The following is a 21116-nucleotide window of genomic DNA, read 5'->3' as shown; positions in this document are numbered from 1 at the left end:
GCACAGGACCACAAAATAGCATCCTTTTGTTCTCAGTGTGGAATATTAATCTTTAACTTCTTTGATCACTCCATCTTTCACAAAGCTTTTTGTGTTTGGTTATCCATATTCTTGCCTTGTAATGGAGATTTTGGCTACATCATCATCACCACCACCACCATCATCATTATTTCTCTACCCATTTCTCGCCGCCCCCCCACCACCTCCCAATGTGCTCCCTGATATTTGAAGGCTTTTGGTTTGAAGTTTTCTTAGGGCCAAAGTGAACATTGTCATAGCATATCCTTGAATTCTCCATGCCCCAATTACTTTAAAAGAAGGGTTGAGGGCTTAAAATAAAATAAGAGGAAGATATGCAAATGAAGAATCAATTCTCCTGCTTCCTTTCCTATAGCCTTCTGTTAAGTGTTTTCCTCCCAGCTAAGCTATGCCTCTAATGTGTAAACTCCATATTGAACAGGGAATGCCAGAGGCAGCATAATCTGTACTTACTTATTTCTCCTTTTCTGAAATTAAATACACATTTTTAATATTTCTGCATTCTTTCTTTTGTGTTTTGGAGCAAATCTCTCCTATCACAAAAAACTCAGCCAGAAGTGTTCAAAGGCAGTTTGTTACCTGAGTTGGCACCTCTTTCTCCTCTTACCCTAATCAAGATGTACTGAAACCAGTTACTTGGAGACTGATGAATCACAAAAATAGCTACTAAAATGCAGTCAATGAAATAGCTTGCTCTTGGTTGCCCTGTCATAACACCTCCTTTGCCTTGAGTTTGGCTCACATTCAAACAGACAATTTCAATAACAGAAAGCAGGCAAAATAAACCAAGTCTTCTTTTGGCTTCATGTCACTGCAGACAAGAGCATGGGTATTTGTGATGTATAAAACCAGAATGGGAAAAAATATCCTTAGTTTTATCAAGCTATCAAAAAGTCAGGAAAGAATGCAATGAAAGTAGGCCAGAGTCTTTTATGCAAGAGAGGGAGTTAGAGATCATTGATTGTAAGACAAGATTTTGCTTAAAGGCATTTCAAAATACTTTGTTTTTCTGTTACTTTCTCACAGGGTGCAAAGATAAGGGAAAAATCTTTGAGGTATAGTTATTATAAGAGGTTTTAACCTTTCGTTGTAAAAATTAGAAAGTAGACTATAAATAATATTACTTCAAAGAAAATCAAACATACAATAAGCAACAATTACTGAAATATTCTCTTTTCCAGGATTCAAGTAGTTTCTAGAATGAACAACTAGTGAAATTCTTAAGTAGGATATGATCTTACTGATTACATTCAGACATTAAATGCTATGATGAATTGTAAAAAAAAATCTATTTCAAGTCAGGTCAGCTTCTGGGGCTTAAATTATCAGTTCAAATATTTGTTTTGGTCTTGCATTTCCAATTTGGCCAGTACTTGCATTTTTGAGTCTTATTTCCCCAAATACCTCTTTACCACGTCTGATCCTACTTTGCTTTTTCAAGATCTTAAGATAACCTACATCAGGGGTGTCAAATTGCCAGCCTGTAGGCCAGACGTGTCATAATGAAACCATGCCCACCCCATTGCAGGCAATGTGGGAAAAGTTCCGATGCGTCGCGTGATGTCATGTGACATTGCAAGTTTGACATCTCTGATCTAGATGCTGCTAGTTATCATGGTATTATATCATAGCTTATGTGAATATATTTCTAGGCATGAGCCTTCTCTTCCCTTCTCCAGAATAGCCTTGAGGTTGAGAGGAGAAATGTTTGCTTCTATTTTCATTTTGTTGTTGTTAGCTGTGAAGTCGTGTCCGACCCATCGCGACCCTATGGACAATGTTCCTCCAGGCCTCCTGTCCTCTGGAGTCCATTTAAGCTCACGCCTACTGCTTCAGTGACTCCATCCAGCCACCTCATTCTCTGTCGTCCCCTTCTTCTATTGCCTTCAATCTTTCCCAGCATTAGGCTCTTCTCCAGTGAGTCCTTCCTTCTCATTAGGTGGCCAAAGTATTTGAGTTTTAGCTTCAGGATCTGGCCTTCTAAAGAGCAGTCAGGGTTGATCTCCTCTAGGACTGACCGGTTTGATCGCCTTGCAGTCCAAGGGACTCACAGGAGTCTTCTCCAGCACCATAGTTCAAAGGCCTCAATTCTTTGGCGTTCAGCCTTTCTTATGGTCCAACTTTCACTGCCATACATTGCAACTGGGAAGACCATAGCCTTGACTATACTCACTTTTGTTGACAGGGTGATGTCTCTGCTTTTTAGTGTGCTGTCTAGATTTGTCATGGCTTGCCTCCCAAGGAGCAAGCATCTTTTAATTTCTTGGCTACAGTCCCCATCTGCAGTGATCTTGGAGCCCAGGAAAATAAAATCTGTCACTACCTCCATTTCTTCCCCATCTATTTGCCAGGAATTGAGAGGGCCAGATGCCATGATCTTGGTTTTCTTAATGTTAAGTTTCAACCCACCTTTTGCACTCTCCTTCTTCACCCGCAACAAGAGGCTCTTTAGTTCTTCTTCACTTTCTGCCATTAGAGTGGTATCATCTGCATATCTTAGGTTGTTGATATTTCTTCTGGCAATCTTAACTCCAACTTTTGATTCCTCTAATCCTGCCTTTCTCATGATGCGCTCTGCATATAAGTTAAATAGGCAGGGCGACAGTATACAGCCTTGCCGGACTCCTTTCCCAATTTTGAACCAATCAGTGGTTCCGTGTCCAGTTTTCACTGTTGCTTCTTGGCCCACATATAGGTTTCTCAAGAGACAAATAAGATGGTCTGGTACGCCCATCTCTTTAAGAACTTGCCACAGTTTGTTATGATCCACACAATCAAAGGCTTTAGCATAGTCAATGAAGCAGAAGTAGATGTTTTTCTGGAACTCCCTAGCTTTCTCCATGATCCAATGTATGTTGGCAATTTGATCTCTAGTTCTCTACCTCTTTGAAATCCTGCCTGTACTTCTGGTAGTTCTCGGTCCACATACTGCTGGAGTCTAGCTTGTAGGATTTTAAGCATAACTTTACTAGCATGAGAAATGAGTGCAATGGTGCGATAGTTTGAACATTCTTTGGCACTGCCTTTCTTTGGAATTGGAATGTAAACTGATCTTTTCCAATCCTGTGGCCACTGTTGAGTTTTCCAAATTTGCCGGCAAATTGAGTGTAGCACTTTTACTGCATCGCCTTTTAAGATTTTGAATAGCTCAGCTGGAATACTGTCACCTCCACTAGCATTGTTGTTGCTCAGCTTTTCTAAGGCCCACTTCACTTCACATTCTAGGATGTCTGGCTCGAGGTCAGTAACCACCTCACTGTGAATATCAGGGACATTAAGCTCATTCTTGTATAGTTCTTCTGTGTAATTTTGCCACCTCTTCTTAATCTCTTCTGCCTCTGTTAGGACCCTGCCATTTTGGTCCTTTATCATGCCCATTTTTGCATGAAACGTTCCCTTCATTTCTCCAATTTTCTTGAAAAGATCTCTGGTCCTCCCTATTTTATTGTTTTCTTCTATTTGTTTGCACTGTTCATTTAAGAACACTTATCTCTCCTAGCTATTCTCTGGAATTCTGCATTCAATTGGGCGTATCTTTCTTTTTCTCCCTTGCCTTTCGCTTCCCTCCTTTCCTCAGCTATTTGCAAAGCTTCCTCAGACAGCCATTTTGCTTTCTTGTATTTCTTTTTCTTTCGGATGGTTTTGGTTGCTACCTCTTGTACAATGTTGCGAACCTCTGTCCATAGTTCTTCAGGCACTCTGTCTATCAGATCTAATTCCTTAAATCTATTTGTCACCTCTACTGTATATTCAACAGGGATATGATTTAATTCATACCTGAGTGGCCTAGTGCTTTTTCCTACTTTCTTCAGTTTAAGCCTAAACTTTGCAATGAGAAGCTCATGGTCTGAGCCACAGTCAGCTCCTGGTCTTGTTTTTACTGACTGTATAGAGCTTCTCCATCTTTGGCTGCAAAGCATATAGTCAATCTGATTTCTGTGTTGACCGTCTGGTGATGTCCATGTGTAGAGCCGTCTCTTGGGTTGTTGGAAAAGAGTGTTTGCTATGACCATCGTATTCTCTTGACAAAATTCTATCAGCCTGTGCCCTGCTTCATTTTGTACTCCAAGGCCAAACTTGCCTGTTATTCCAGTTATCTTTTGGCTTCCTACTTTAGCATTCCAATCCCCCATGATGATAAGGACATCATTTTTTGGTGTTAGTTCTATAAGGTGCTGTAGGGCTTCATAGAACTGGTCAATTTCATCCTCTTCAGCACTGGTGGTTGGGGCATAGACTTGAACTACTGTGATATTGAATGGTTTGCCTTGGATTCGAACTGAGATCATTCTGTCATTTTGAGGATTGTATCCCAGTATTGCTTTTCCTACTCTTTTATTGACTGTGAAGGCTACTCCATTTCTTCTGAGGGATTCTTGCCCGCAGTAGTATACCTGATGGTCATCTGAATTAAATTCACCCATTCCTGTCCATTTTAGTTCGCTGATACCTAAGATGTCAATGTTCAGTCTTGTCATCTCTTGTTTGACCACGTCCAGCTTGCCTTGATTCATGGATCTTACATTCCAGGTTCCTATGGAGAAAAAATCTTTATCAGACTTTCCTTTCACCACCAGACACATCCACAGCTGAGCGTCCTTTCGGCTTTGGCTTCATTCTTTCTGGCACTACTAGTACTAGCCCTCTGCTCTTCCCCAGTAGCATATTGGATGCCTTCCGACCTGAGGGGCTCATCTTCCAGCGTCATATCATTTTGCCTTTTGGTACTGTCCATAGGGTTTTCATGGCAAAGATACTGGAGTGGGTTGCCATTTCCTTCTCCAGTAGATCACGTTTTGTCAGAACTCTCTGCTATGACCTTTCCGTCTTGGGTGGCCCTGTACAGCATAGCTCATAGCTTCATTGAATTACGCAAGCCCCTTCACCACGACAAGGCAGTAATCCATGAAGGGAATTAATAATTATATAGAATTAATTGATATATTAATTATTCATAAAGATAAATGTTATATGATCATTTCTTTCTCTGAGATGGTTTACTTATTTATTTTCATTTTTCTGTTACATGTTCAAATGAGAGATGAACTTGATCACATCTAGTGTTTAACAGGCAATTTTTTGCTCTTAAGTGGGTCCATGTGCATTAGGAGAGGGGAAATATAAACATTTTTAAAATCTGTTTACCTTGAGAGATTTCCAAGAAATGATTCATCTTTTCTAATACATTTTTTTCCTTTTCAGCTATGGGACAAAGGATTGTTGAATCTATACCATTATCTAAAAGTAAGCTGTATATATTATTTATTTGAACTGATATAAAAATACTGCACTTGTTGTATAACCTATTTGTGTCATGCTCTATAAAAGCATTCAATTTTTACTGTTTTCTAAAAGCTTGTGGTATATTTATTCCTGATATAAGTGCATTTTCTTTATTATACAACCACTTTTATTTTCTCCGACTTTGAAGTTCCACCAATAAATCATTGCCCATTGCCTTTATACTATTTTCCTGTACATATTGTTCAGCATGCACAGTATACCTTTAATCATACTCAAGACTTTTTTTTTAGCATTTTTTCCTTTTCCTTTTTTCTTACAGACAAATATATACAGCTGGTTTTGGTGGCCCCATTCAGTCACGGAGACAGTTAGAGCTTGATTCACAATCCAATTAAGGCGAAACAATTGGAAATACATTTATATAATGGGAAGATATATTTTGTACTGTAAAATAAATGAATAGATATTCTAAGAAAAATCTCACTTTGTTTTTAGCTTTTAAGTGTAGCACATATAGGCAGCATAATGATCACATTCAGATGTAATGAACACCAACTTATTTTAAATATGAACAGACTGTAAGTTTGCTCCTCCAGGAACATGGTAGGAAGATATTCCTGTTTCATTTTCATTAAATTCATTGTAATTCAATGTCATGTGTTTCACCTCTTCTTTATTGAAGTAACCATGTTTTCAAATTGATTTGTTTAACCATTTAATATAATATAATACTAAAACTGAAATTAGTTGAATGCAGAATTAAAAGTACTTTTGTAGTCTTCTGAAGAAGAGAGGCCATTTGAGAATCTCTTCTTGATAGGATTTTCAACCTGAACACTTGTTATTTGGTATATATATGGAGGGGCAATTGTTGTCCTGAAACTACATACTGATTACTGGTTCTAAGTCAATAGCCCTTCTTCAGAAGTTGAAAAAAGGTACCATAATTATTTATGTGACTTTTATATCACATAGGTTTTTTTTAAAAAAAATCTTGTTAATTTCATTCACCGTCTTAATTTCATTCACCGTAATTCAGTGCCATGTGTTTCACCTCTGCTTTATTGAAGTAACCATGTTTTCAAATTGATTTGTTTAACCATTTAATATAATATAATACTAAAAGTGAAATTAGTTGAATGCAGAATTAAAAGTACTTTTGTAGTCTTCTGAAGAAGAGAGGCCATTTGAGAATCTCTTCTTGATAGGATTTTCAACCTGAACACTTGTTATTTGGTATATATATGGAGGGGCAATTGTTGTCCTGAAACTACATACTGATTACTGGTTCTAAGTCAATAACCCTTCTTCAGAAGTTGAAAAAAGGTACCATAATTATTTATGTGACTTTTATATCACATAGGGTTTTTTTAAAAAAAATCTTGTTAATTTCATTCACCGTCTTTCTCGGTTTCCTTTTTCTTTTCATTCTTTTTCCTTTAGATATTTGTTTTATGATTTGATCTTCGCTTTTATACTGTGGGCCACGCAATCATCTGGAATTGTCTAAATTTAATACATTTAATTAAGTAAATAAAAAATAATATAAAATGAATGCAGATTACTTTTATATTCTGCTACCCAGCTCTTACTTCCATGTAATAAAACAGACTGTTGCAGATATTTTCCATTCATTTATTCACAAATATTCATTTCACACCATAATGCATATTCTACACATAGGTTTTATCAGTATTTCAGTGACTTAAAATTTCTCATCCATTTCCTGACTTTCAGTAAAGAATTTATCAAGATAATACAAGTTCCTCTACTTAGTCTGTTTTTTCTTTTCATGTAATTTTCAATTTTTTCTCACTGTTATCTCCCATATCCTTTCAATCAAACTTCTGCAAAATATTTTCTCAGCCTAATTGCTGCACAGTTTTTGTATCCCTTCTTGCTACCTTTCCTATTACACAAGGTATAACCATCAGGCCTTGATGTAGTCTTCATACAACTTTAATCAAGTCACACAATTACTCCATAAGCAAAGCACATTCACACTTTAATATTTCTCTGTTTTACATTTATACTTCAGTTTTGCCATTCTCACATAATGTATTTCCTTTTCACCTTTTTTGTGCTTGTAGTCTAACATTTGTAGCATTTATTTAAGTTCCACTCTTTCATATCACTATCATTCCTTAAATACTCCAAACATTTCCTTCTTTTAATTCTTTTGCAAATTATTTCATTTCTCACCAAAAATATTTTCATTCTTAATTTCATTTACTCTACTGGAAGCTCCTTGTTTAGCTCTTTCTCTTTGCTCTTTTTTAATATCTATATTGAACTGTTGGGTGAGAGGCTCTGTCTCCACAGGATGGGGTAGCATCCTTATGTTGATGATATCCAGTATATACCTCTGTCTTACTTGCATTTGTATCAAAAGCATCAGAGCACTTCCAGATTGAAAGGATTAGCTGGTGACATCACCATTGACTAGGAGATGTTTGGTTGGCAGCTCCTTTCCTGTCCCTGATAGTGCGCCCACTGAAGTGATACCTATCTATCTAATTATGATTATTCACTTTCATACTAACAGGTTATCAGGAGTTGGAGGGAATGATGGACCCCTCCAACTTGCAGCAGCAGTCGGGTCTCAAACATAGGATTGTTGATTGGCAACCCAACATCCTAACCACATGAGTCACTGCACTCCTTGAATCCTGGGCAAAATAAATGATGTTGTGGATTTGCTTTCATGGTACCTGGTGGTCTGGGGTCTGGATGGGGAACAATAGACTTCTACTGAATCCTGGTATGATGGAAGGGTTGTGGGTAGGAGAATCCATTGTATACAGAAGTTTACCATCTTTGATCTGGGTGGGGTTTACACTGCCCCAGACAGACCTGGTACATAATCTGGAGTTCCTCCTGGACTCCTAACTCTTGCTTGAGGAACAGATGGCAAGTGTGTCTAGAAGGACCTTTGCTCAACTTCATGCTGTGGGCCAGTTCCATAATTTCTTGAATCAAGACATCAATCACTAATAGCTTGGTCATCTTTTGAATGGATTATTGCAATGCGCTCTATATAGGGTTATCCTTGAAGAGTATGCAGAAGCTACAGTTGGTGCAGAATTGGCAGGGTGAGCAGTTTGGGGTGTCTGCCAAGCTGTGTAACTTGTCTACTACATAAGCTGCATTGAGTGACAGTTTGCTTCCAGGTTCAGTTCAAGGTATTAGTTATTAGCTTATTAGCATGGCACCAGATTACCTGAGCAACTGTCTCATCCCAATTACATCTTTCTATCACATCTGGTCAGGCAAGGTGGGTATGTTGCAGATCCCATCAATTAAAGAATTTTGCCTGCTGGGATCTTGGAAGAGATCCAGTACTTTGAAAAATCGTGCCTCTATAGGTGAGGCAGGCCCCCACTCTTCTGACCTTCCAAAATATTATTAAGACCTGGCTTTGCCAACTGGTATGAGAGTCGAAGAGTTGTATGCATTATAGAATTGTGTTTGGTGACATGAGAATGTCATGCCCCTGTCAGAGCCTGACTCTGTGGAGGAAGATGAGCCTGAGCTGGAGCTGATGGAGATTGAGGGGGAAGCCTCGTTGGCTTCAGAGGAATAGGGGGTGGGGGGGGAGCAGGCTGAGGAAGGCCAGGGCCTTTCAGGATTGGGATGGCTTGAAGGCAGGGAACAATGGGCAGATTGACCAAGAGAGGCTAAGCAGTGAACATGAGAAACAGAACTCATGCAATGAGCAAGGACCACCCACTCCTGATACTCGAGCATGGAGAGTGGAGAGAAGGCGGGAGCAGCGCAGGCTGACCAAACTACTCGGGTCACTACCCCATCTTCACAAGGCACACCTGGGGACTAAGATTTAAGGAGATGGTGTGGGGAGGGGCATTTGTTGGAAACAAACACTGAATTCATGAAGGGTTGTATGCCGTTGCTGATGTTGGACATTTCCTGGACTTCTTGCTTTATTTCTTGCTTTCTGGATTAATTGCCTTCTTCCTTTGCTTCCTGGACTAATTGATTTAATCCCTTGTCCTGGTGGATTTCTTATTTTGGCAGCCGTTGTGCTCACAGCTTTGTGTTGGACTACTTGCAGCCAGAGGCTGCTGGAGATGTGTGTGTGTATGTGTGTGTTTGTGGTCACTTTGCTCTGGGACTTGCCAGAAATGTAGGAGCATTTGGGGAACATTGGGAGCAATAAAGGGGCAGTTTGAACTGTCAGCTGACTGTGTTGCCTCTGTGCCATGTCTTGAGTCATCACAGAGGGCTTCCTTTTTTAATCTTTAATATTCTAATTTTAACTTAGTTCTTAGCTTTATTTTATATTTGCTTTTTATTTATGCATTTATATCACTTTTTTGTTTCTATTAGAAACCACTAAGAGTCACTTAGGTGAGATGGGTAGTATAAAATTTGATAAACACAAATAAATATTGTTGTGAGGAAAGCGTTGAAGTGTGCTAAAGTTAGTGTTATTTGGAATTTGGAAGCATATGTGGTGCAAGTATCTCACTGGTATTAAAAAGGGGCTTCTCAGAAAAAAAACATTCCTGGGTAAAGCATATTAGTCCTGTTGGGCTTCCAGGTCTTAATATGTTGTTTCAATGTGCTGAGTACCCACTTATAACCATCATTAAGGATGCCTCCCTGGAAAAACAGATTTTGAAGTTTTTTATAAGACTGTCCTGAATCACATTGTCCTCAATTAGAGAAGAACCCAAACCTGAGCCAGTTTCCAATGAGAAAATTCAGTAAGACAACTGATTGAGAAATAGTTGTTTTAACTAACTGTAAATTTCAGTTTTCATTAATATTTTGTTCTGATAGGACTGATTTTAGTGATTTTTGAAAGGATTGAATGAATATTGACACTGGGATCTATTGCAGTTCTACAATATTTAAGTAGGATTTGAATTTTATTGGCTTTCCATTAAATTTCAAGCCAAATTCATATTTAAATTTGAAACAAGAGTATCTGAAAAGACTGTCTGTTCTCATATGATCTTCCTATCTAGTGATATTTGCAGGGGTGAGACTGTCCCATACTGTCAGAGGTATATACGGTGATAGGAATGCAGGACAGACTTTCTTTTTTGCAGTGTCCAGATAGTGAAAAACCTCTTTTTAATTAACTAGTTCCTATTATTTGTTTATACCTGAGATTTTTCATTTTTCAGTGCTTTAGTATTGATTTCCAAGCTGCTTTTCGCTGTCTTAATTTCTGGTTCTATTTTCTATGCTGCTGCAATGCTATTTTGTTTCACTATTCAAACCTGGATGATTTAAAACAAGATTTGTTGGGAATATACGTAGATTCACTTAACTCTACAATAGCAGCTGGTCCTCAATATTAATACAAGGAACAAATCAACTTCAAGTAACAAATTCTGAAGTATGTCAGCAACTCCCAGAGGAATATGTATTTGCTCTATGTCCTAACCTTTTCTTCTGACTTTCAACTAATGATATTTTGTATGAAATGCAGTTTTGACAGTTATTGTTGAGGGATAACAATAGAAGTCAAAATGAAACCGTTCAAATAACTAATAACATTATAATCTGTAATGATCCACAAAGTATGGCTGTGAAAGTTAGGACACTAAATGAGTCTTAAAATTCATAGCCAGACTAATAAGATTCAACTGAAACTTAAAGTGCTGAGTGATTCAACTTATGTCTTTTGCTCCAATTTAAGGACATGTCAAAAGCAATTCCTAGGAAATTGCTCTATAATAGTGGTGTCAAACTGCTGGCCCGCAGGCCAGTTACATCATGCAGAGGCCGCACCCACCCTAGCTCCGGCAATGTGAAAAAAGTTGCGATACGTCGTGACACATCACGTGACACAGCGGGTTTGACACTCATACTCTATAACATTTATCAAGAGCTCTTCTTGATGATATGGAAACAGAATGGATCTTAAAATGACTTTCCATTTTGATCCATTTTACAAGATTTTGATATCATCTTCCATAGAAAAGTGAGAAAGTGGAGCTGGAAGAATATATATTCTTCTTGTAACTATCTCCAGCTTTGAGGAAAGTCATGCTTATTCTGGTTTTCTATGCTGCCCAAGAATCACCTTTGGTAAGATAGGAAACCATATGAATTTGATTGATACAATTAATCAAGATAAAATAAAATAAAATAAGTATATTAGTTCTGCCAAAATATTTCCATTACTTTTGTCCTTACAATGTGTAATCATTTGACTGCTATTGAACTAACAAAATGGCAACTTAAAGCACTTTGAAGAACCAGTATCTTTTGAAAACTGCAAATGAGCTCCAGTTGTTCTTGGATTGGAGTTCTTTCTCATTTTAGCATGCCCAGCATAGATTTCTAAACTCTTTGTTACCAATTTCTCAATTGTACAAAACAGTACAAAAGTATTATTAGTTGAAGTAGTTGTATTTGATAAAATAACACATGGAGGGACACCATCAGATGGTCACATGGAAGCATACATTGAAGAATGGATAGATAAGTGTTAATCAAAGAAGCTGGTAATAGTTCTAAGATCTGTATCCCAAATTTAGTAGCTGTCTGCATGAACCCACCATTCATTTGTTCATTCATTCATTCATTCAAATTTTGTGATTGCTCAATTTGTTATTGATTCTGGAAGGTTTACCTTTTTTAAAAAAAGGAAAAAAAACTGATAAAAAAGGAACATGCCTAACCATAAAAATAAACACTCAATTTTAAATTAAACAAACTAAACTGACTAAAAGTGACTATACAAAAACAGAGAAAAACAAGTTTTGAATAATTTTTGGAACATCTTGGGGACTCTCAAGATGAATCTCCAGGGGAGATTCCAGGGATACCATTTCAGGTGACATGTGCTGCTACTGAGAATGTGCACCATAAGATGACACTGATAAACAAAACTAAACAAAAGTTATTGGTGTTGTTTATACTGTATAACATTTTCTATCTATAAAGTGCATTATGAATAAGGACAGGCAAACTCTGTTCCTAGACCTTAATTGGCTTAATTTAGTTATATATGCCTTATCATAGCAGAGATGTGATTTTTTTTTTTGCATTAGGATATTTAAGAGTTCTGGATTTAAGCTCATCTGATAGCATATCCAGAATAGCTCTGCTTTGCTTTGTTTGAGACCAGTAGACACATCATTGAGTCAAGCTGGAGAGTTGTTTTTCATTAACACTTTGCAATAAGGAAAAGTAAATTCATATTTCTTTTTTCTCCAGTGTCAGATTTAAGTAGCATTTCATTTAAAAACTAAATAGTTTATTATTATTTAAGGGTGACCTGCAAAAGAATGCACTAAGAAAAGGGGAAATTCAGCTGAAACAATGTGCCAAGAATAGAAGCTGTACTGATCAACATTCTGGTGGTGGAGTAGAGGATCCTGGGGGCTTAGGATACAAAATTTGTGTTTCCACTGTTATTGCAATGTCTGGATTTGTCCTGGATGAGAAGCAGATTTGTTGACTCTGCAGCATGGGAAAGAGCCAACTGCAGATTTACTGCAGAGTTGGTTTAGCTGTTTGCCCCTTTCCAAGTGTTATGAAAAGAGTTTTTAAAATGTTTGGCTTGGCCTCTCTGCTGCACAATAAATTGTTATCTAAAACAATAGAGAACAAAGGAGGAAAAAAAGTCATAAATACATACCAGGAAATGCAAAGCTCCATTTTGGTGCTGGAGTCGCAAGGGCATTGGGTTTCATTGACTTGAGTCTCTGTGGAAAGCTGTCTGCTCCACAGGAAGGCCCTGCGTTCCTGTCCTTTCAGTGAACCTGCCTGAAAGGAATACAGGAGTTATTGAGTAATCAAGGCTTGTCAGCACCTTGGTTATGCAGCATGGTTCAATCCGATAATGTGAATGGAACCAGTAATAGCACTGATGAAAAGCACACTGGTTTGAAAAGAGCCTTGAATGATTTTTTTTGTTCATTTTCTGTTTACATGTAATGTGTTATTGATGCCATTACCTTATAACACAGCTGCTTGTTTCATAGAAAAATGGGAAATTAGTCATTATTTCTTTAAAAGGAGAGCAGGGGAGCCGGGGAAACAGAGAAAGAGAAGGGAAGAAAGACAGAAAGAAAGAAGCACTATTATATGAAGAAAATTGCATTTGAATACTGTGACTGAAACATATTGATTTTCTGGAACAGACTTTTTAGATTAAAAATGCCAGTGCTAAATCCTTGCATAACCTATAGTTCATATGAAGTTCATGTGTCATTTGCTGTTATTCTGGGAAAATAGCACAATATTTAGTGAAAACATAATTCGGAGAAGTCTTGACTTGCTAGCATTTGCATGCCTTTTTCAAAAATCATGGCTCGGAGCTCAGCATACCAAGGGTGTTTCTCAAATACTTTGCTTTAAATTGCAGCACATTTATCTTTTTTAATTGAGCATCTTCATTTGATTTTAACCTTGATCTTTAGTTCTTTTTTATTTTTGTTTTTTTATTCATACTTGTTCATTGATTGCATTGAACGTGTAAGAGGAATTGACTCTCCACCACCAGTATCCACAAGTAGTTTGTTGGTCTTTGATTTTAATTCAGAAAAGTTTGAAATAGGATTAGTGTCATGCCTATATCTCCTTTACCTATTATAGGGAAATGTTACATAAAGCTATTATTTCCCTCGTTACTTTTGCAAAATAAATTATCTGAATGTCCTGGCTGCGTTAATTAAAAAAGTATTTCATATATCTGTGATAAACTGAATCAGCCCAAAGTCTAAATAAATGACTTTTCCATTAATGGTAAAGGCATGCAAGTATCCCACCCAGTGCTTTTTTTCTTAAAAAAAAAAAAGGTGCCGGAACTCAGAGGTGCTGTCACTGGGAGCGATGCTGGTGTCTGTAAGAACCCCCTCTTGCTACGGCGTCGCCACCTGTCCTTTGCATCCCCGCCCCTGCGGCTTGGAGCCACAGGCCATGGGGATTCCCCTCCCCACAGCCGCCATGGGGATTCCCCTCCCTGCAGTTGCCACGCTGCAGCCCATGCTGAGCCCCCACCCGGAGCTGCTCCAAACCCCAACCCAGAGCTGTGTTCGTCGTGGCAGTGGTCTCTGGCACTGAACAGCTGACAGCCTCCGGTACTGTCCCTGACACCAGCTGAAGATGCCCCAGCCACGGAGCACTGTGTCAGGCCTCCCGGCATCTCCAGCACCAAACCCAATAAGGGCCCAATATCCATCATAATTTTGTCAGTCACAATGGCAGAGTCTAGTTTTTTAAGGTAAAACAGAGGAGCAGTTTGCCACTGCCTTCTCCTATAGAGTATGAATTGATGTCTTTGCCATTGTCACTAAAGAGCCTTGGTGGAGCAGTGGGCTAATGCCTCCTTAAGTAACACCAGCTGCCTGCAATTAGTGCAGGTTCGCATCCCACCAGGCTCAAGGTTGACTCAGCCTTTCATCCTTCCGAGGTAGGTAAAATGAGGACCCAGATTGTTGGGGGCAATTAAGCTGACTTTGTAATAATGCCGCTTGGGGTGTGTGTGAAAGCCCTAATAAGCAGGCATATACATAGAATGAAGGCTACTGCTAAGCTTTTAAGCCGCCCTGAGTCTTCGGAGAAGGGCGGGATATAAATGGAATTAAAATAAAAAAATAAAAATAAAGTGACCATCTACCTCCAACATCTTTCTCTATCTCTGCTACACAATATAGGTACCTGTTTGCTTTAGCTGGACTTCTAAGAGTATAAACAGTCTTGATGTACTCTCACAACATTTTTGATCCATCCCTTACATAAACATCAATCTTCAGTATAATAAGGCTTGAGGGGACTCATAGTAGTAAGTTACCCCAATAAAATTACCCCTTAATTCGTTCAATGTTTGCAGCTTCCTCAATTTGGTATACTCCAAGTTTGTTGGAACTGCAATTCCTAGAATTCCTAGGTATCTGGGAACACATTTTCAAATTCCACATTTGAAAAGCCTGTTTATGTCATTATAAATTAAGTGCCTTAAATTTAAGGTAGACAATTGGATAAGCATGAAGGATTTTAGACATTCAGCTATAAACGGCATTTTCTTGCTTAGCAACCAGTGATACCAGATTCTAAAACTAGATCGTTTTCTTCTGTGAGTTCTATGCGCTATCTCTTTCTAAGTTCTAAGAATATACATCTCTATAAACATCTGACAGCCTATAACAGGGGTGTCAAACTCAATTTCATTGAGGGCCGCATCAGCATTGTGGTTGCCCTCAGTGGGCCGGGTGGGTATGGCCAGGGTGGGTGTGGCCTACTGGGTGGGTGTGGCTAGAGTGCGTATGGCCTATTGGGTGGGCGTGGCCAGCTCTACATCGTTCACATCAAGGGTGCCTATGGGGGCCTGGGCAGGAGTGGGACAGATCTGAGGGTCTCTGGCAGAAGGAGGGTCTCTGGGCCAGGGCCAAGGCAGTGGGGGCCATTCCCTCACTGTTTCCAGGATGGCTTCGCAGGCCACATGAAACCACTTCGCGGGCCGGATCCGGCCCCCGGGCCTTGCGTTTTACATGTCTGCTCTAGAATATCCATTCCTCTTTTCATTTTAATGTATTAGACAACTAACTTTATCTAGCTGACATTGACTTTTTTATGCTTGTAGAGGTATGCTTGTTCAGAAAAAGTGAAAACCTTCATTATTTTTTATAAAAAGTTGGAATTGTAATTGTGTGGCTATGAATGGTTCCAACATTTTCAAAATAGAAGATATGGGAAAAGTGAGTGAGTGAGAGAGTGAGAGAGAGAAAGAGATGAGATTCTTAACTGAAATGTACAAAGAATATGGAAGATCTATGCAAGGAATTAATGTGGTTTTGGGAACACTTCCTGACACATAACGTCAGCTGACATTTAGGGATGAGTTGGTGTCTTTCATTTTTTTTAATATGACTTGTTTGAACCTGGAACAAATCTGTTTTTTTTTTGTTTCCAAAACTTTATTTCTTCTGAGCTAGCGCATGGTTCACTTTTCCATTGCATGAACCATTTCTGTTTCTTGGACTTTCCCTTCTGTCATTTTTCTTTGTGAGGTTTTTGTTTTTTTGTTTTTCTTTTTGGAGATATCAACTTTTAAATGCAGTGTGTTAAAGCGTTCTATGAGGAAAAAAAGCCCTGATCCCACCAGCTCTCTTAGTGTTTCCTGTTAGCTTCCAGAATGATTCTGGGACTTATGCCTGGGATATTTCACAAATGTCTAGGCTAATTTGGCTACTGATTATTGAGGCTGCTTATCTTGATATGATTCTCTACCTGCCTAATTTTTGAAAAGAGTGTACAAATATAAGAATAATGGTATGTGAATATGGAAAAACTAATAACTGTTTGAGATGAGAGAATATGCTTAATATCAATTCATAAGTCAATATCCTGTTTTTGTGCTTATTAAAGTTTGATTTCCCATCAATATTTAAAGTATCTTTGTCAGTTATGATTTTCTCAATATTAATTACATTTATATAGCTAAAAAAATTTATTTATACCAATTCTCCTCTTATTTTCAAATTTCCCTTATCAAAAAAAGAAAAAAAATGCTATTTTAAATCTAAATCATATCTTCCATTATAAAAATCTAGTTATATCTAAGGATCATCCATTCTTTTAATCATATTCAAACAGGTACCGTATATACTTGAGTATAAGCCGAATTTTTCAGCACACTTTTTGGGCTGAAAAATCCACTTCGGCTTATACTCCAGTGAACAAAAAAAAAGAACTTACCGAGGACTTGTGCGCGGCCGAGGCTTTGGTGCTTCCGGGATCGCGCGCACCTCTCCCAAGCCGCCGCCGTCCGGAGACCTGCCGAAGTTTGGGGAGGTGCGCGCGCACCTCCCCAAACCTCCCCAAACGTCGGCAGGTCTCCGGACCTCCGCGCCCTGCCTGCCTGCTTCTTTCCGCTGCCTGGCTGCCCTACGATGTAACCCGCTTCATGATCGAGTGCAACGCCTGCAAGGACTGGTTTCACGGCAGGTAACACAAAGCGATCGGGCCTTTCCTCCCCCCCCTTTCCCTCCCCCCTCTCGCTCTAGGGCAGAGATCCCCTTCCTGCCGTGGTCCGGAGGTCCTGCTGTGGTCCGGAGGTCCGGACACCTGCCGACGTTTGGGGAGGTTTGGGGAGGTGCGCGCGCACCTCCCCAAACCTCCCCAAACTTCGGCAGGTCTCCGGATGGCGGCGGCTTGGGAGAGGTGCGTGCGATCCCGGAAGCACCGAAGCCTCGGCCGCGCGCAAGTCCTCGGTAAGCTCCGGGCGGTCACTTGCTTCGCGTCTCCTGAGGGAAGGGGGGGCGACTGGAGCGGGCATGTTTCCTTGCCTGCTGGGTGCCGCGATTTGCCCGGGGAACGCGTGGGCCCCGAATGGCAGCGTGGAGCGAGGAAGCGGACAGCCAGGGCTTCCCTGAGAGCCGCGGCCACACAGGGTATTCCTGTGTATTCAGGCTTGCAAAATGGCGGATCCAGCCTCTGCTGGCGGCAGAGGCTTGCAGAGCGCGGATCCAGCCTCTGCTGGCGGCAGAGGCTTGCAGAGCGCGGATCCAGCCTCCACCGCCGGTGGAGGCTTGCAGAACGGCGGATCCCAGCCTCGGCTTATACTCGAGTCAATAACTTTTTCCAGTTTTTTGGGGTAAAATTAGGGGTCTCAGCTTATACTCGAGTCGGCTTATACTCAAATTAAATAGATAGTGCCTCTTCTGATAGATCAAATCCTCTGTTTTTTAAGTCTAACTCTCTTTTTCTTTCTTTGCCAAGTAGCTTTCCAGGCCAAGGCAATTAAATCACTCAAGAATTTTCTTTCTATTTTTGTGAAAGCTGCTTGGCATGACAAAGACAATTTAGGTAGAGTATTTTTGGAAAGGAATTCTGCCCATCCACATTCCTTAGACATTTCCACTGCCTGCTCTATGTTCCATTTTCCAGAATCTCTTCCTTGCCATCAGGTGTATTTTGGAAAAAGGAGTATTTTCTTTGTTATAGGTAGGTCTTGGAGTATTTTATTTGTGTATGTATCTCCTTCACCCTCTGATTTCTGGTTTATTTGTTCATACTTTGTAGTCATTGTCTGGGAGCTTTCCAGTTGTAGCTTCAACTTTGAGATTTGGTCCTTTATATCATCTAGGTTATTTTTAGTCTCATTACGATTTCTTTTTATGTCCTCTTTGTGTGCAAGAATTGACCAGAGGGAGCTGATGCGCCACCACACTCTCAACAACCTTCGCAAGAAAGCGAAGGTTGGAGACTGGACGAAGGTTTTTCAAGACAGCTGGGTCCAAGGCAGGCTTCTTGAGGAGAGGTCTCACCACCGCCTCCTTCAAGACGGTGGGGAAATTACCCTCACTCAAAGAAGCAGATATCACCGCCTGGAACCAGCCTCGTGTCCTCTCCCTGGCTGCATAAACCAGCCAGGAAGGGCACGGATCCAATAAACATGTGGTGGAGCTCAACCTCCCCATAATCCTGTCCACTTCATCAGGGGTCACAGAATCAAACTCCTCCCAGATAACATTGACAAGACCACCCGTGTCCTGATCGTCAGACTCTGCCCAGCTGGAGTCCAAACCGGTCCGAATCCGAGCGATTTTATCCGACAGATGTTGACCAAACTCCTCGGCACGACCCTGCAAGGGATCCTCCCTCACCTCCTGATTAAGGAGGGAGCGAGTCACCCTAAACAGGGCGGCCGGGCGATTATCTGCGGACGCGATGAGGGCAGAGAAGTAATTGCACCTCGCTGCCCTCATCGCTGCGAGATAAGACCTAATATAGGTTCTTAACCGCAACCGGTCGGATTCGGATCGGCTGGACCTCCAGCAGCTCTCTAGGCCCCGTTTCCGACGCTTCATCTCCCGGAGCTCCGCGGAGAACCATGGAGCTCGATGGGATCTGCACCGGGTCAGGGGCCGCAGGGGTACAACTCGGTCCAGTGCCTCAGTGGCTGCCCTTTCCCAGGCTTCCACTAAGGCATCCGCCGAGCTGTGAGCGACGGAGGCAGGTGGGGATCCCAGCGTTGCCTGGAACCCGAGAGGGTCCATTAAGCGTCTGGGGCGGTACCATCTAGTTGGTTCCGCATCCCCACAGTGGGGGGTGGCAAGACGGAAGACCAGCCGCAGGAGGTGATGATCGGTCCATGACAGGGGCATAATAAATGGAGAGCCCCCACCAAGATCATCCAACCACCGTCCAGATAAAAAACCAAGTCAAGGGTGTGGCCTCCCTCATGAGTTGGTTCAGAAATTACCTGCGTCAGGTCCATGGCCGTCATGGAAGCCATGAACTCCCGGGCTAATTCAGATGACCCTCCCAGGGATGGCAGATTGAAGTCACCCAAAACTAGAAGTTTGGGGAACTCAATCACCAAACTGGAGAGGACATCGAGTAGCACGGGCAGGGCTGCCGCTGTGTGACTAGGCGAAACGTACACCAGCAGCAAGCCCAACTGCGCCCCCGAACCAAACCTCAAAAAGAGAGACTCACACCCGACTATCTGAGGAACGGTGGTCTCCCGCGGACATAAGGTCTCCCTAATAACAACCGCCACTCCCCCGCCCCTACCTTGAGCCCGAGGCCGGTGTAACGCTCGGAAACCTGGTGGGCAAAGGTCAACCAAAGGGACCCCACCCTCTGGACCCAACCAGGTCTCGGTGATACAAGCCAGGTCCGCATGCTCACCCTCCACCAGATCCCGCACAAGGGGAGCCTTATTAACCACGGACCTGGCATTCAGGTACACCAGCCGGAGCTCAGGAGGCTGCACATCCTCGCTCCCGGCACCTCGGGGAAGAACCAGAGGGTCGGAGCGCCTCACCGCTTGCAAACAGCGGAGACGGCCCTCCCGGTAACGATACGGCCCTCTGTCCATACGCCTGCTGCCATACCCCAGTGTCGTGGGAATCGGTAATCCCACGACCCGCTCCCGAGCCCCAGATGTAACCACAACCCGCTCCCCCCGAACGCCGTCAGACCCAGGCCTGGCCTGCAACACGGTTGTATGGCCACCCCCCATAGTCAGACAACCATTACCCCCACCCCCCTCCCTAACCCCCTAAAAAATTTGACTAAAAAATTAACCAGGGGCCTCTTATTAAATTTATATCGAGAGCCCCTGGCCTTACCCGGCCATCTCTCAGGGTCCCAATAATTGGGCCCTTCATCGAGACTGGGGATAGCAATGAAGGCGGGACGCACCCAGGAGAGGGGGGCACCCCTGAGGGCGAGCAAGTCCGTATCGGAATATCGGTACATACAGTCCAAACAAGTCCAGAGAGGGCAGTCCAATGGTTAAAAAATCCAACAGGAGGTTCGAAGGTAAGGAGTGGAACATTTGGGCCATCCACCAACCTACTGCCACTCGGTTGGATGCTCCCAGGGGCAGACCACAACCCGTCCTCTCACGACGGGGCGCGAGTCTGCTCCCGGGGATGGTCCAAAATGCACACCCTGGGTGGGGCAGAACCCATAGAGCTCCCACCTCTATGGGGCTGCCGATGTAAAACAAGCCACTCTCCCACTGTGGCTTGTGCCCAGGTCCGTCCCAGTCCAAAGGGGAAAAAAGGAGGCAGATGGAGAATTAATAAATAAATTAATAAATAAATTGGTAGTCCGCTATGTCGCCGCCGTTGCCACAGCCATCGTCGCTGCCAGTAAAACAGGCCAGCGGGCCTCGAAGACGCCGCCATCGCCATCACCGTCGCCGCCATCACCTCAAGCAGCCGGAACCAAACGAGTCGCTGTCGCCATGGTCGTCCTCTCCACCGCCCAGAGCAGCCCGAGGACGCCGTCGCCATAACCGCCTCCGTCGCCGGCAGCGGCTCAAAACCAGCACAGGGGCAGCCTTGTCAATAAAGTAGCAAGCGGTCGTCTTCTCCGCCGCCAAACGGCCC

General features: G+C 41.8%; 1 protein-coding gene across 1 annotated transcript in view; it reads left to right on the top strand.

The window, feature by feature from the left end:
* The window catches only part of RARB (retinoic acid receptor beta), a 257875-nt gene that overhangs the window by 52142 nt on the left and 184617 nt on the right, over positions 1-21116 (top strand). Inside the window, exon 2 of the mRNA XM_081345080.1 lies at positions 5242-5283. Within this exon, the coding sequence (XP_081201206.1) occupies positions 5242-5283 (42 nt within the window). The remainder of the gene's footprint in view (positions 1-5241; positions 5284-21116) is intronic.

Source organism: Vipera berus, assembly GCF_964194415.1.
Source record: "Vipera berus genome assembly, chromosome: Z".
NCBI lineage: Eukaryota > Metazoa > Chordata > Lepidosauria > Squamata > Viperidae > Vipera > Vipera berus.
This window is presented reverse-complemented; position numbering and strand designations above follow the sequence as displayed.